At 49.9% G+C, this 16,291-nt stretch overlaps 1 protein-coding gene across 4 annotated transcripts in view; it reads left to right on the forward strand.

Moving 5' to 3' along the window:
- flnba (filamin B a) overlaps positions 1 to 16,291 on the forward strand; it is a 52,132-nt gene that overhangs the window by 17,026 nt on the left and 18,815 nt on the right. For all 4 annotated transcript variants that reach the window (XM_084704200.1, XM_084704197.1, XM_084704198.1 and 1 more), the window contains exons 2-21: positions 2,409 to 2,654; positions 2,760 to 2,857; positions 3,407 to 3,554; positions 5,113 to 5,231; positions 5,359 to 5,433; positions 5,529 to 5,691; positions 5,991 to 6,188; positions 7,750 to 7,887; positions 8,898 to 9,024; positions 10,296 to 10,432; positions 10,612 to 10,805; positions 11,083 to 11,196; positions 11,305 to 11,448; positions 12,781 to 12,904; positions 13,257 to 13,417; positions 13,906 to 13,996; positions 14,125 to 14,294; positions 14,432 to 14,549; positions 14,733 to 14,995; positions 15,178 to 15,781. In XM_084704200.1, coding sequence (XP_084560326.1) covers positions 2,409 to 2,654; positions 2,760 to 2,857; positions 3,407 to 3,554; positions 5,113 to 5,231; positions 5,359 to 5,433; positions 5,529 to 5,691; positions 5,991 to 6,188; positions 7,750 to 7,887; positions 8,898 to 9,024; positions 10,296 to 10,432; positions 10,612 to 10,805; positions 11,083 to 11,196; positions 11,305 to 11,448; positions 12,781 to 12,904; positions 13,257 to 13,417; positions 13,906 to 13,996; positions 14,125 to 14,294; positions 14,432 to 14,549; positions 14,733 to 14,995; positions 15,178 to 15,781 — 3,432 coding nt within the window. The remainder of the gene's footprint in view (positions 1 to 2,408; positions 2,655 to 2,759; positions 2,858 to 3,406; positions 3,555 to 5,112; positions 5,232 to 5,358; positions 5,434 to 5,528; positions 5,692 to 5,990; positions 6,189 to 7,749; positions 7,888 to 8,897; positions 9,025 to 10,295; positions 10,433 to 10,611; positions 10,806 to 11,082; positions 11,197 to 11,304; positions 11,449 to 12,780; positions 12,905 to 13,256; positions 13,418 to 13,905; positions 13,997 to 14,124; positions 14,295 to 14,431; positions 14,550 to 14,732; positions 14,996 to 15,177; positions 15,782 to 16,291) is intronic.

A 16,291-nucleotide genomic window follows, 5' to 3' on the forward strand; every position in this document is an offset into this window, starting at 1 on the left:
AAGAGATTTCCTCAAACCTGCTGCCTGCTCTTGGCCAGGCAGTGACGGCCCAGAGTACAGAATGAGAGGAATGCAGTCTCTGTAACCTTTTTGTTTTTGTTGCTGAGCTCATATAATTCTTTAATAGCTGTGCTTTCGAAGAAACTCTCTTCGCAGATATGTTTCTGAGCATGTGTGCGCAGCCCGTATGCCCCGGCCCCAACACTCGCATTTCAGAACTGAAACTCACTTTAGTTTTGGATAAAGCCAGGTAGAGGTTGTGTCATTTAGCCTGTTCCCCTTTAATCTTCTTAAATATATCGTGTCCACCTTCTTTAAGAGTTTAGATGGACTTGACGTCGTCTTTTTGAACCCATCCAGTCCTGTTGTGGGCCGGTGGTTGGGGAGGAGAGACTCGGGAGTAAGACCAGAGAGTGAGGTCTCATCTCTGGCAGAAGTGCTGGTAATGTGTGCATGTGTGTCAGAGAGGTACAGAGAGGGAGAGAGAAGGGGGTATGTTGTCCAGCCAGTAGCAGCTCATCCTGCCAGTGGAGTGGAGTTGTTCCCACTTCTGGGGATATCCCATGACTGAGGGCGGTGATGCAGATCCCATTGAAGAGACTCCCGGGATGTGTGCGGCGGCGCTGATTAATTTCCCCCTAGTGTGGTGTCCACAGACACAGACAGACAGACGTGTAGTCTTACCCCTGACTTGTACGTCTGCCATGGAGATGCAATGCTCACCCCACACACACACACCCCAAACACCCAGCCAGGGAATTCCTGAATGCCTCACCACACGCCAGCAGATTCACAATAGAAATGTTCCAGGTTGTCATAGAGACGAGCGTAAACATACACCACACACACACAGTACGCATACTAATCAGAGTTTAAATCTGTAGGTATTTTTGTATGTGTGGGTGCATCTGTTTTGCTGCTTCATTTACAGGAAACAAAATCCTGCTCCATAAACAGATGGCATTCTGGGCCAGTCAGTTACTTACCTGCATGACTGATAGGTGTTTGCACCAGTAAACAAATTCCTCACTGGTAACCAAGGGCTCATAACTCGTTGTGGTGAGACCACGTTTGACAGATTTGCTTTCTTAACACCTACCTCTGCGATGACACGCGGTTATTTATCGCCTCCCTATCCTCTCCTGATTTTAAACCCATGTTGTGCTCCTCCTTAACGAGAGAGCTTCCCTTCCCAGCTTCCTCCCAGTGCACTGCCCTTGGGGAAGAGAATCACCAGAGATAGCAGGAGACGGTGCTTAGGTGAATGTTCAGGGACTCCTGGTAACTGGTGCAGCTAAAAGGTGTCTTTGGGTCGTGTTGGAACAGCCTCATATTAACCAGTCTGTAGTACCTGGTAAATCTTTAGATTTCTCTATAAACCTATCGAACAAAACAAAGTATTTTTTTCAAATGAGGGAGTTTGCTCAACGCAGCCCGTGTCCAGCTGCTGCTCTGTGTGTGTGTGTGCCAGAGGTCGTCTGTAGCACTCATTGTTATGTGCTCAATTACAGGATGTTTGTAAAAGATGTCTGATATTACCACACAGAAAGGGAAACTCGTACGTCCAGGCACAATCTCCGAGGGGTGTGTGTGAACTTTAAAAGATGTGGCGTGGGGGGGGTGAATATCACTCACAGGGAGAGAGGGTGGCAGGCAATGTGTAGAACGACAAAGAGAAATAAAGATGGAACGGCGGAAGAGTGAGGGCGTCAGATGGAAGGCGGCGCATGCTCTTGCATCAGTCCGCTTGCCGCTCGAAGGTTATTCTAGCGACCCGTGGAATGTCAGGAATGATCAACAGCTGGGAGATATCCTCCCGGTTGATTCAGCTACTTGTATTGTCTCCTTGTGCCACAAGCGGGGGAAAGGATCTCTCCCAGCAGTCTAAACTTTCTGAAGTTGTTTGCTTTTTGATATCTTCCTCCTGTCCCTGTTCCTCTGACTATTATTTTAGTCACCGATTATAATCACCCCCATCTTCATGCTAGCCAACCAGAGCGTGTCGTGTGTTCAGGGTGTGAGATCAAGTGGTGGAATGTTTTGTCTTTGGACCGTTGCGCATGGTGTATGCAGGTAAACAGATGATCTAATGGCTTCCTCCCTCCAGACTAGATAGGTCAAGGTTGGAGTGTTCTACTGCTGAGGCCTCCCTGCCATGATACTGTTATGTACCAGCTTGTACCCTGTAATCTGAAAGGTCACGCTAACCAACAGTGGTTTTCCCTCTACTGAAAATGGCAGAGTTGCACTGAACCTTTTTTTAAATGCAATATTGCTTTATAGTCCAGACAAAGCATGTCACCATTCCCATCCAAACCCACCTTGAACGTCTCCCATTCGTGTCTCGTTACAGTGGCGGTTGTTGCTCCGTAATAACCCTCTCCCTGTTCTCCCCCTTCTCACCCCAGACAGCAAGGCCATCGTGGATGGGAACCTGAAGCTCATCCTGGGCATGGTGTGGACCCTCATCCTCCACTACTCCATCTCCATGCCCGTGTGGGAGGACGAGGAGGACGACGCCGAGAAGAAGACCCCCAAGCAGCGTCTGCTGGGCTGGATCCAGAACAAGGTGCCCGACCTGCCCATCACCAACTTCAGCAAAGACTGGAGGGACGGCAAGGCCCTGGGAGCCCTGGTGGACAGCTGCGCCCCAGGTCAGAGAGAGAGAGAGCAACCCCGATGAACCACACCTCAACGTTGGGGGGGGGTCTTTTAGACAGTCGTGTTTTAACTGTTGTCTCTGTTGACTGTCGTGGCAGGTCTGTGCCCTGACTGGGAGAATTGGGACTCTGTGAAGCCGTCGAACAACGCGAGCGAGGCTATGCAGCTGGCCGACGATTGGCTGGGGATCCCACAGGTGAGAACCCGAGACCTCTCCTCTACTCCTGGAACTCGGTCCCGTTCTCTACTGTGAGGATGAAGCGCTGCCCATGTGACCGTGTTCCAGACTTGTCTTTGTTACTGTTGGCCTGTGTTGAGAAGAGCCCAGCTTGTGTGAGCCAAGTCTGATTGTTTCAGTGAACTAGTTCAGAGTAGACCGGAGGAATGAGACTCCTGTTTGTTTAAGAGGCAGCTGCCACGTCCAGAGTATTCCATTGACCCTCTTACTTCAGTCCTCATTCATCACACACTGGATCGCACTTCTGCAAACAGGAAAACCCCAGGTTTCCAGGTATTCTGCTTAGCAATGCTTCAGGCAACCCCCCTCCCCCCAACTCAGCCAAACCCCTCCCCCGACAGTCCCTATAGTCAACACCACCCGCACACTTGGACGTTGGCAACCAAAGCAAACGATGCTGCCAACCTTGCTGGTTTTGACGTTGCCCATCATCTCATTGCTTCCTTGTCGTGTGTGTGTGTGTGTGTGTGTGTTGCTCATCTCTCTGTCCATGTCTCCGTCTGCCAGGTGATCGCCCCAGAGGAGATCATCGACCCCAGTGTGGATGAGCAGTCCGTGATGACCTACCTGTCACAGTTCCCCAAGGCCAAACTCAAGCCTGGCGCGCCACTTAAACCCAAGCTCAACCCCAAGAAGGCCCGCGCCTACGGACCAGGTAAAGCCCCTGCCCCAGTTTAAAAAGCTTTGATAACGCTACGTGTCCACCCTGACTTCCCCCCACGTCAGTCTCGGGCCTGAGTTATGTCAGTGTAAATACATGGAGCCATCAGGAGACCTCATCGCCGTTTGCTGTCCATGACACTGGCCCCTGCAGTAAATAACAGCGTGGCTATAAAACTCAGAGTTAATGAGTTTAGGGGTTGTTAGCTGGGGTTGATTCACAGTCCGCACGGTTCCGCAGGGGCCTGTTTTGAATGTGTCCTGACATTCGAACACGTTGTCTTCTCCTCTGCAACACACACTGGCATGACTGAGGCTTCACAGAGCTAGACATCCAAAGAGGGGTCCACGTCTCAATCATTCAGTGTGATTCGTTTACACTCAAATTGTAAACAAATCATTTTTCGGAGAGTGTGACCTCTCATGAGTGTATTTCGTACTTTTTCGACAACCAACACTAGCAAAATACGCCCACATGCACAAACAATTATGTAATTCATTCTAGGGCAGATTAGGCAACACCCAAACCATATCTCACAAAACGCAAACCTCCCCACTCCAGATTGAACAGGTCTCTTATGGGGTTCTGCGGTCAAGCCGACCTGCCGCCTCCCAGATGTAAACCTACTCAGTCTCCCGGCAGTGGGGATCCAATCTTGTATGACATGGATGAATTGTGTCCAAAGTCTGAGTTAAGCCGGCCAAGACCAGCAGAATTCCCCATATCCAGCAGCGAGTCATAGGCTCTGTGAGACGAGGGAGTGGTACCTTCATGCTCACTGGAGAGGGATCCAGAATGTTGTTTTATAGAACCCTCAACTATTCAGACTAATGGGATATGTAAACCCAGAGATAACAATTTAAAAACGTTCTGTCTGACTAATGGAATACACTTCAGAAGTCTACGTTTTGAGATCAATGGCTGTGGTCCCTTTTTTTTTGTCAATGGAAACGGTAAAGGTCGCCATTACAATGTGAGGAAACGTCTGCTCGTTAGCGTCAACAATAGACAGCATGCCCCCCCTCCCGCCCTGCCACCATCTGATCACCAGACTGCAGCCAGCTCTCCCATGTACAGCATACATGGAAACAGTTTCTGCATTAACACCATTTTTCCTCCACCTCATCCTAACGGCACATGCCCCTATATGCCATCATCAGCCTGTGTTTAACTTGTGGTCCCTGTGGAACAAATCAGTGCTGTTTGGCTCCTCTCACTCTTAAACAAACCCCCTGTATTTCATTCAGCTTTCAGTCTCCTCCCGCATTCCTCTGTAAAGAGGTACAGCAAAAACACATGCATTCACCACTGATCTACAGGATCTTTGAATCATATGGGCCCTGACCGGGAACTCTTGTCACCCACTCCGTAGACGCTAGCTAGCCCTGACCTACCGGGATCCCATCAGTTGAATTCAATGGTTAGATCTACAGTCGCTACTTCCTGTCGGCCATTTGATTAATCTGCACCCCTTTCTCCTTCCCCTTCTCATCCTCCTCCTCCCCATCTCTGTTTCCCTCCCTCCCTCCCCCCCCCCCTCCTCCTCTCCCAGGTATCGAGCCAGTGGGGAACAGGGTGATGCGTCCCGCAGTGTTCACGGTGGATTCCTTCAGCGCCGGCCAGGGCCAGGTCACCGTCTACGTGGAGGACCCAGAGGGCACCAGAGAAGAGGTAGGATCCTCTGGAACACTGGGGCCAGGAGGCCTGGCGACCAGACTGAGGAGCGTCTGACCATTGGTTCATTCATTTATTGACGCACCCTTCTCAAATCACTCATTGGGGTCATATCTGCTCCCAGGTGAAAGCCGTCCCCAATGAGGGAAAGAAGACCTACAGCGTGACCTACTTGCCCCAGGTCATGGGCCCTCACAAGGTAGGACTGGAGGGCTGTGTATGGAGTGGTCCCAGATGAAGGACAGGTCTGACCACAGGGGGGTTTGACGGTGGCTGTTGCTCGGTCCTGTCCAGGTGACGGTGCTGTTCGCAGGCCAGGAGATCCCAAAGAGTCCGTTTGAGGTGAACGTGGACAAGGCCCAGGGCGACCCCACCAAGGTCACAGCAAAGGGGCCGGGCCTGGAGCCCCTGGGGAACATCGCCAACAAACCCACCTACTTTGACATCTACACCGCAGGTCAGTGCTCCACTCCCCCTTTTCTTCTTCTTTCACACCATGCCTTGAGTAGCTCGCTAATGCAATTGAGATGTTATTGTTGCCCTGTAGTATAGTCTTTTTGTTCACCATGCCTGGTAACTGAGATGTGGTTACTTAGCAATTTGGCTGGTAAATTCAGACCGATCCTTGACCGACTGCTGAAATACTGTCAGAACAACGCACCCTCTGATCCTTCATCTTGACCGATGAGAGCGTCTGCTCAACGTGTGGACGCCTGACGCAAAATATGGCTCGACTTTGTCGTTGGCGCTCTGCAGGGGCCGGAGTGGGAGACGTGACGGCCGTCGTCGTGGACCCCCAGGGGGGGAAGAGCGTGGAGGCCATGATGGAGGACAAGGGGGACAGCGTGTTCCGCTGCACCTACAAGCCCACCCAGGCGGGTCCCCACACCGTCACCATCACCTTCGGGGGCATCGCCATTCCCAAAAGCCCCTGCACTGTCAACGTCGGCCCCGGTAGGAGCCCTCTTCACCACCCCTCTGGTGGGCTAGTTTTAATCTACTAACACGCTAGCTCCATTTCAAAACGAGAGGCAACATACACGCACCTTTCCTTATAATGCTGTGTGTGTGTATATAAAGAGTACGAGTACAAGTCAAAAATTTAGACACATTTTATGGGAAAATGTGTCCAAATTTTTGACTTGTACTGTATACATATATCTAGGTATAGGGCATTTGACTGCAGATCAATAGGTTGAAAGGTCCAAATTCCACCCCCATACGTCGCTTTGGATAAGTGTAGGCTAATATGAATACATTAGTGTTGGAAAGGTTGTTCTTGAACGTGGATGACACTGAGCCTCTTGCATCACACATCCCCTCACTACCATGTTTCTCTGCTGGTTAACAAGTCATCCAGGTGACACGGTCTTTGGTCACTGACAGCTGGGCCTGAAGTGGCAGGAGGCCTAGTCTGGTGGTGGAGCCTGGAGCTTGTGTACCGCCACAGTGGGGCCACGGCTGGGAGTGGAGCTTGGTGGAGGTGTGAGTGTGTCAGGGAGAGAGAGAGAGGGAGAGAGAGGGAGAGAGAGAGAGAGAGGGGGAGAGAGAGAGGGGGAGGGAGAGAGGGGGAGGGAGAGAGGGGGAGGGAGAGAGGGGGAGGGAGAGAGGGGGGTAGAGAGGGGGGTAGAGAGGGGGGAACCCCCTATGCAAGTGAACAGGGCTCCAGCTCCCGGAAACAGGGGACAGGAGTGTTCGCAAACTCAGCCAAGCCTAGTAAAACACCAAATTCTTTCTCCCTGAGGCAGCTTTTCCCAACCAGGCCACTCCACTCAACTCCAGCTCACACGTCGTTTTATAGAGGGCTCGCAAATAGAATTTCCAAAATAATATGAAATTTAAAAAAATATATATATATATATATTGTCATTATTGTTTTTATGTCCATGCGTTTTATGTGGAGCAAACAGACCCCTTGTTGAATCGTAAAAGGAAAGTATCTAAAGTTATTTCAGGACAGTTGTCAGAGGAACGTTTGGCTCAGTGGTGGCTGTTGAGATTCCTCAACATCTTTTATGACTCCATTCACTTAAAATTGACAAATGTGTGGTTTGTGGAGCCTATCTTTGGCTACCAGACGCACAAAGAAAAGCCTTTTACTACAAACATCATTCTAAGGAGAGGAGGCTATATCAAATGATATGCTGTTTAACCTGCTGATGTCAGTTTTTCTTCCAGCGAAGATTAATCAAATCATTTCTCAATTTTCTTGAATACTATATTATTTGTGTAATGGGATAAAAGGTGGCTAACTTTATTAAACTCACCAGTTTGACTGTTTTCATCCCCTAACTCATCCGTGCCTGCACCATTATTCTCTTTGTCTCTATTGATTTAAATCAAATGATTTCGCCAAAGATTTGTTGTGTCATACAGGTTGCTGTGCTGGGTGTGTAGACGGTGTGACTCAGACTGCCTGTAGAGTAGTATGTTTGTCTTCAGTATTCACCCCGGCTCTGTTCCCATGCAGTCCCTCCCAGAGTCTGAGGTTAGTATTACTGTCTTTTCTGTCCAGCCTCCGTGCCCAGCGCGTGTCGAGCCACAGGGCGTGGCCTGCAGCCCAGAGGCGTCCGGGTGCGTCAGGTGGCTGACTTCAAGGTGGACACGCGCAACGCCGGCAGCGGAGACCTGAAGGTCACAGTCAAGGGGCCGAGTGAGTAGACACGAGTGCACGCAGTCACTGGAGGTGCATTCGAGCGCCACCTGTGAACCCACTTTACACTTCCTGTTTTCTCCACATGTCATTTCCTCTCTTAACTGTGTGTAGCTTCCAGGTTTTAAACCTCTAGGATTCTTGCTTCAGTTTTTTGGTTTTTGCACTATTGTCCAACACTTGCATCCTCAGAGAGGTTTGAGTGACTGGACTGCCATGCCATGGGGCGTGTTGGGGTTGGAGATCTGCTGGACTGGGTTGTGATGGTCTGGGGTGCTCCTCATCCCGACGCATTGCTTCCTCCTCATGTACCCCAGCACACTCACCTCCACAGATATACATTCATAATCATAGTGTCAAATTATTAATTTCTTTAGTAAGTAGCCGTGTTATACGCAGAACGTTCCCAAAGCCGGTCATTATTGCAAAATCAACCTCATTATAACCCCTGTAGAGGTTTATTTCACAGTAATGACCGGCTGGCTCTACATGGGTGTAAGCAACATGGTGAAGAAAGCTAGGAGCTCTGCGTCAGACCAGCTCAGTCTGTGGAGTAATTAAAGCCACATGGGAGGGAGGCAAGCTTTGGAAGGGAACCCAGCCCTGGACTGAGGGACATGGAGGCCCCAAGCCCAGGCTGTTCCCCTGGCACCAGCCCGCCCAGACTGCCCAGCCCGCCCAGGGTCCAGCTGGCTCGAGGCAGGCACCAGGGAGCCCAGCCTGCATGGCACTCAGACAAGCTCAGGCCTGGATCTTCTGTCTGAGTGGAGGATGAATAGACTGAGCCGGGTCGCTGGGCACGCGGGATTGATTTACGCACGAGAAAGACACGTTTTATGGGTTCATGACGCAACTGTGTTGAGTGGTCGGTGTGTGCCAACCTTGTCAGCAAGTGAGCAAATACGATCACACTTAGCTGACATGCTAGCTCTCCCTGCCCAGAGATATCACCTAGCCTTGGTGTAAATTGGTCTGACACATGACTAACTCTGTGTGTGTGTGTGTTGTAGAGGGTATTGAGGAGCCTGTGAAGCAGAAGGAGGCTCTGGACGGTGTGTATGCCTATGAGTATTACCCCAACGCCACCGGCAAGTACACCGTCACCATCACCTGGGGAGGACAGCATATTCCCAAGAGGTGAGTGAGGCAGGAGCCCCCCGACATGTCACCTTCACACTGATGGTGCTGCCGTCGGGTGTCTGTTCGTCGAGGGCTACCGGCAAACAGATTGTTGGGGGGGGGGGGGACATGGATGATTGGCTTGGGTTGGATGGTTAAATGAGGCGAGGTGTTTACATTTGAGATGACTGTTGGGAGGGGCGAGACGAAACATGGAACTTGCCGTGTAGATCAGGGGAGCATTGTTCTGTGTGTGGTAATAAATGGCATGACCTCATGCTCTCTGGTCTGGGGAGTGTGAGCGTTCCATGGGGGAGTCGGGCAGACAGCAGCACTGTGTTCACGCTGTGGGAAACGTTTATGTCGCCACACATTTCCCAGGACCGCTGATAAATACGGAACGTTGACTGCAGACAGCTTCATTTAACAAGCTTGGAAATGTATTCTCTCTGTTTTGTGTTCATTTGTTTTTTGTTTTATTTTAATTTGGTGTGTGTGTGTGTGTGTGTGGAGGGGTGTGTGGGGATGGCTGGTTTCAGCAGGGAGAAAAGTAGTTGTTTTTAAGGCATACGGAAATCTGCTTACCTTTTTATTGTATGGTATCTGCACTCCGAAAGATGGGGGATGGATTTAGGATAAGTGTCGTGGCTGAGCACTTAACCCCTCCGGACGTTTATCAGCCTTGAAGGCATATTCCATGTGTTCATCAGGAGAGGGAATGAACGTTGTTTTACAACATTGGAGATTGGATTACAGATCTTAAAGAGGAGGGGGGGGTGGAATTAACTCTCAGAGGTGCTTGTGTATGTGTGCACACGCGTGTGTGTTTATACACTGTGCCGACGGTCTCCCAGGTGACCTCATGCACCAGGGCTCCGTCGGCACGGCATCACTGACTTTAACGGTGGCTCCACTCAGGCCCCGGGGTGAAATGGCTGACAGAAGCTGTGCGTTTGTGTTTTAACACACGACGCCTCCTCAGTCACCCAGGGGTTTTATGGCGCTTTTTAGCTGCTCCAGCACAAACAGTAACCCAATACCACATTAAATGGATCTGTTTGGTTTGGAAATGTGTTTTTTGGATCCGCTGAGCATTGGACTGTTTTGGGGTTGTCCACTGGCTGAAGGGAAGCATGATCTTACCTCGTGGTATGAGCAAGATGCTAGAAGACGTCAAGCTTTACATATAATAAATCAAATAAGGGACACTTGAGATATGGAGAGAACTGTCTTTGGCTCCTTAAAGACTAGACGGTATGTTTGAACTTGTCTTGTTTTCCGATGTCCAGTCCATTTGAGGTGCAGGTGGGCGCAGAGGCGGGGCCCCAGAAGATCAGGGCGTGGGGTCCAGGCCTGGAGGGAGGCGTTGTGGGCAAGTCGGCCGACTTTGTGGCAGAATCGATCGGCACGGACGTGGGAGTCCTGGGTGAGTTCTTGGTTCTGACTGCCCCCACTGAAACCCTATCTGGAGTCAAAATACCGATACCAGGAGTAGACTGGGGTATTTCCTCTGCGGGAGTGTCAATGGAATGATAACCTTTTTAGATCAGGCCTTCCGAACAGACACCTCACCAGTAATGACCAGTGCTGTGTGTTTTCCCTCAGGCTTCGCCATAGAGGGCCCGTCCCAGGCCAAGATCGAGTGCGAGGACCAGAACGACGGCTCGTGCGACGTGAAGTACTGGCCCACGGAGGCCGGCGAGTACGCCGTGCACGTCATGTGTGACGACGAGGACATCGAGGACAGTCCCTTCATGGCCTACATTGTCCCCGACAACGGCACCAACGACCCCGCCCAGGTGAGTGACGCTGTGCTGGTGGGTTTTCTGTTTGTTGAAGCTGCAAGGGTACGGCAAGCATGGTACTTTTTGTAAAGGGACTGGTCAAGTGTAAGAAGTTGCAGAGTGTGTGAGATCCAGTTTTTTCAGGGGAAGTTTAACTTGTGTCTAATATACAAGACATTATATCATCAGGAAGGCCCCCCCCCCCATCTGTTTTTATAGCGTTTTGCTTTGGTTGGCAGAAACGGTGACACAGCAAAGCTGGCTTCACTTAATGTGTTGGTGTTACTATCAGGTTCAGGCCTATGGCCCTGGTCTGGAGAAGACCGGCTGTGTCATAAACAAACCTGCGGAGTTCACCGTCAACGCTAAGGATGCTGGGAAGGGTCCCCTGAAGATCATTGCCCAGGTGAGGATTGGACTAAATGATTTCCATGGTTATCCTTAGTAAAGAAGTGAATTACACTGTAGTCTAGACCCACACTTACTGAAACTCTCTTCCTTGTATAACTCCCAGAATGCCGAGGGAGCTCCAGTTGATGTGAAGTTGAAGAACAAGGGGGACAACGTGTACGCCTGTTCCTACACCCCGACCTCCGCCCTCAAGCACACCGTGGTCGTCACCTGGGGAGGGGTCAGCGTGCCCAACAGTCCCTTTCGGGTAAGCCAATCAGAACCCCCTATTCCAGCTTGGTCCCAATCAGAAACCCTTGTTCAGAGTGTAAGCCAATCAAATCAGGCCTCTCCTGGAGAGAGTTTGAAAGGTAAACGTAGAAGACCGGTCATTGTGATCACCACCTACACAGAGGAGCGTCGCACCTACGGTCAGTAAAGGAACATGACCTTCAGTACTGGGGTGTGGCAGGGGTAGCCCTCTGCCAAATCAGAATGTTAATGATCAAATACACTACTACCTTTAAACAACTGAAAGTATTTTCCTACACTTATCTCACATTTGATTGTATCTGTTGTAAGTCATTCATGTAAAGATTGACACTTTAAAGAGTTGAATCATAAAACTTTGTTCTGGCAGGCAGAGTTGTGAAAACCTCATGTCTCCCAAAGCTAGAAGACTGTTTCATTTTATTGTAATCGTTCTTGTTTTAACTTGGAATGACATCTCAGTATGGAAAACTATTTTTGGTTAAATGAAGAACTTCAGTAACATGAAATCTTGATGCGTCCTTGATAATTCAATATAATAAGATAATTGGAAGATTTATGCTCATCACTAATTCTTGAAATTGATTATATTGATAAACAAATCATTAAAATTGTATTTAAATAGTTTGTTTTGGTTACAATTGGGTAACTTGATTCAACCAGCAAATTTTCATTTAGAGCCTTTATTTTGCTGATCTCAGTTATACTCGATCTACTTGATTTATAGCTTTTGCCTGCAGAGATTGATGTACAAAATCTTTTTGCCAAGCCCTTTTATGTGCAATATCATGACAAGATGAAGGCTTGTTTGCATCGCGTGCCAGGAATGACAGTAATCCCAAAAAAACACATCTCAACATGTTGAATGATTCACATTAATGTGTCAGTAGGAACTGGACTGCTGGCAGGCTGACTGATGGAAGGTCTGAACCACAAACTAGCATTTATACAAGCTGCCTTGATTATGGAATGCAAACCTGCAATGTTAGATACTAGAAGAGAATTTGTTGCCAAAGGGGTGTAATATGGACAATTTGAGGGAAGGAATCACAATCCAAATATATATGTATTACAGACTGCACTGTCCTAAACATTTCTGATTGACTTGATTGATGGGAATTTTTGTGATGTCACACTAAATAAACAGTTTACTCAGTAATTGTTTTGTTTGGTTCATTCACTCATTTTCCTAGTGGCAGTCTTCATTGTGCAATGTATTTCAACCTGTACATGAATTGTGTAATTATGAATATATCTTCAAATAGAAATGTCCGGTGAATATTTACATCTCAATATATTATAATGACTAAAAGTTTCTTTTTCTCTCCAGGTAAATGTTGGAAAAGGAAGCCATCCTCAAAAAGTGAAGGTGTTTGGTCCTGGAGTGGAGAGAACTGGGCTGAAGGCCAACGAACCAACACACTTCACTGTGGACTGCACGGAGGCAGGGGAGGGTAAGAGACACGTGAACACACACACACTCACACACACACTCACACCCTCTTTGTCGCTCTCTAGGTCTAGCAGAGCATAGGGAAATAGTGATTAGAAGTTTGCTCTTATTCACTCTGTCCCCACTCCCCACACGCATTCATAACATTTTTGTTGTCCCATTTATAGTGTCTATTTGTCGACGATGATGACAATTGACCCAGGCATGGGTTTGGGGTGGGATAGGAATATTGCATATGGGAAATATATATGTGCTTTACCTGTATTGAATGGTTGAAAATAATAATGTAATCATAAAAACAATCCCCCAACACATTGTCTCATCTCTGAACTCCATTCCGGTGCTTTCCGCAGGAGACGTGAGCGTTGGTATCAAATGCGATGCCAACATCATCAGCGACAAGGAGGAGGATGTAGACTTTGACATCATCCCCAATGCCAATGACACCATCACTGTCAAGTACATCCCTCCTGGGGCAGGGAGACTCACCATCAAAGTGCTCTTCACTGACCAGGTAACACACACACACTCCCCAGACACATAATATCAATGTTTCAACTTTTCATACAACATTAAACAGGGTTGACTTCCATGTCCACCGTTGACAGGCTAAGGAGAGGGTAGTCATCCCATCTTTACATTACATTTAGCAGACGCTATCATGCTATTATCCAGAGCGACTTACAATAAGTACAGGGACATTGCCCCAAGGCAAAAAGGGTGAAGTGCCTTGCCCAAGGACACAGTCATTTTGCACGGCCAGAAATCGAACTGGCAACCTTCTGATTAATAGCCCAATTCCCTAACCGCTCAGCCATCTGAACCCCATCTTAAGTACTAAAGTGTGACTAAGTCTGAGCCAGAACCTAGACAGATACAGAACTTGCTGCCTGTTCCTCCCTCATGTCCCGGATGTGTTCCTCCCTCATGTCCAGGATGTGTTCCTCCCTCATGTCCCGGATGTGTTCCACCCTCATGTCCCGAATGTGTTCCTCCCTGTAGGAGATCCCCGTCAGTCCGTTCAGGGTCAAAGTTGAGCCATCCCATGATGCATCCAAGGTCAAGGCAGAGGGACCAGGATTGGCCCGTTTGGGTACGTGGTGGTTCTACTTGGTGCTCGCACACCTGCCCATGGTATAGGATGTAGGGGTCTCTACGGTCGGGTCTTGACCCACTCACGTTTCGTGCCTCAACTGTGTTCCCCTGTGCTTCCCTGGCCAGGTGTGGAAAGTGGGAAGCCGACTCACTTCACCGTCCACACCAAGGGGGCGGGCAAGGCGCCCGTGGACGTCAAGTTCACCGGCGCCGAGAAGGGCGACGCCGTCCAGGACTTTGACATCATCGACAACTACGACTACTCGCACACGGTCAAGTACACACCCGTGCAACAGGTCAGTTCGGTCTGCTAAGGCGCTCGGGGGTCGATGCTGTGAGGGGCCCCTCGAGGCTTTTGGTTCTCCTGTCCTGGTGCTCAGAGGGCTTAGAGAATGTACCGTCCATGTCGAATGTTATTGTTTCTTCTGGGCAGGGTGAGATGGTGATCATCATCACCTTCGGCGGGGACATCATCCCCAAAAGCCCCTTCACTGTGGGGGTAGCAGCCCCTCTGGACCTCAGCAAGGTCCAGGTCAACGGCCTGGATGGCAGTAAGTGCACCACACTCTATTTTCATGTCCGCACTTTGAAAGGTTTTATAGTAGACCAGATACGATTCTTTTTGTGTACTGTGCACTCAGTCCGGTATTGTGTAAAGACCCAACTTTAGACAAACCATAATAAAACTAACGGACATTTTTTTTTTTTTTTTTTTTTTCTCTCTCCCTTATCAGGAGTGGAGGTGGGTCAGGACCAGGAGTTTGCGGTGAGCACCAAGGGTGCAGGGGGTCAGGGCAGGCTGGAGGTGAAGGTGACCAGCCCGACCCAGGGTGCTGTGCCCTGCACGGTGGAGGCCCAGCCCGGGAAGGCCAGCAGCCTCGCTCGCTACATCCCCAAGGAGGAGGGGCTTTACTCTGTGGACGTGGCCTACGACGGACACCCCATCCTGGGGAGCCCATTCCCCGTGGAGGCCACGCTGCCTCCAGACCCCAGCAAGGTAGGCCGTCTATCCCAGGACTCGTGTCGTTGCTAAGATAAACCTATACACACAGGCCATGGACACCATGTGATCCTATTGGAAATCAAAATAGCAGTTTTAGTGTGACTTAACAAGCCTCCAGTCTCTTATGAGGAGTTATCAGTGATCACTGTGCTGTGTGGGCTGTTGGTCCTCCACAGGTGAAGGCCTTTGGTCCTGGCCTTAAAGGGGGTCTGGTGGGTAACCCAGCAGAGTTCACCATCGACACCAAGGGTGCTGGTACAGGCGGTCTGGGCTTGACGGTCGAGGGGCCCACCGAGGCCAAGATCGAGTGCTCCGACAACGGGGACGGCACCTGCTCTGTGTCCTACCTGCCCACCGAGCCTGGAGAGTACCTGGTCAACATCCTGTTCGAGGAGGTCCCCATCCCCGGCTCGCCCTTCCACGCTGACATCCAGATGCCCTTCGACCCCACCAAGGTGGTGGCGTCGGGCTCCGGGCTGAAGCGGGCCAAGGTGGGCGAGACCAGCGTGGTGAACGTGGACTGCTCCAGGGCCGGGCCGGGCAAGCTCACCCTGGAGGCGGCGGCCGACTCGGGCCCAGGAAGCAAGGCCAAGACGGAGGTGGTAGACAACAAAGACGGCACCTACACGGTCACCTACATGCCCCTGACGGCCGGCATGTACACCCTGCTGCTGAAGTACGGGGGCAAGGCTGTGCCAGGGTTCCCTGCCAAGGTGATGGTGGACCCTGCGGTGGACACCTCCAGGGTCAAGGTGTTTGGACCTGGAGTGGAGGGACGAGGTAGACATCTTTTTTTTTTCTCGATAAAACCACTCTTCTCTTCGTCGGCTGCTCGTTAGCTTGATAAAATCCCAATTTGTGTTACTGCTGAACACAGATGCCTCAGTCTTGCTTGTCACTCATTCACTACTTTTGTTTCCACCCGAGAGAGCTCTGTTTATTTTCTGCTCCCATGACATCACACACCATCTCAGAGTGTATATTTGCAGACTGTATAGAAAAGGAAAGTGCAACAAACAATCTGGTTTCGGTTCAGAGGAGTTTCGTTTGAAAGTGCCTCTCTGTGCTCGACCGTCTTTCAACGGTGGAATTCCTAAGCGGTGACCTCAGCACCGTAGTCATGGACCAGTTACATCAGAAAGGCTTTAGTTGACACCTGGTTGACTTCAAGAGAAGAGCGAGGGTGGCAGTTATATTGTGATGAGATGTGGACGTTGCGAGGGTTGACCCTGTACAGAATGTTACTTTTTAAACATGTTTTAAAGGGAGAAGGACAGATGGGCAGGAAAG

This window comes from Hypomesus nipponensis, chromosome 9 (assembly GCF_054491055.1).
Source record: "Hypomesus nipponensis isolate SF chromosome 9, ASM5449105v1, whole genome shotgun sequence".
NCBI lineage: Eukaryota > Metazoa > Chordata > Actinopteri > Osmeriformes > Osmeridae > Hypomesus > Hypomesus nipponensis.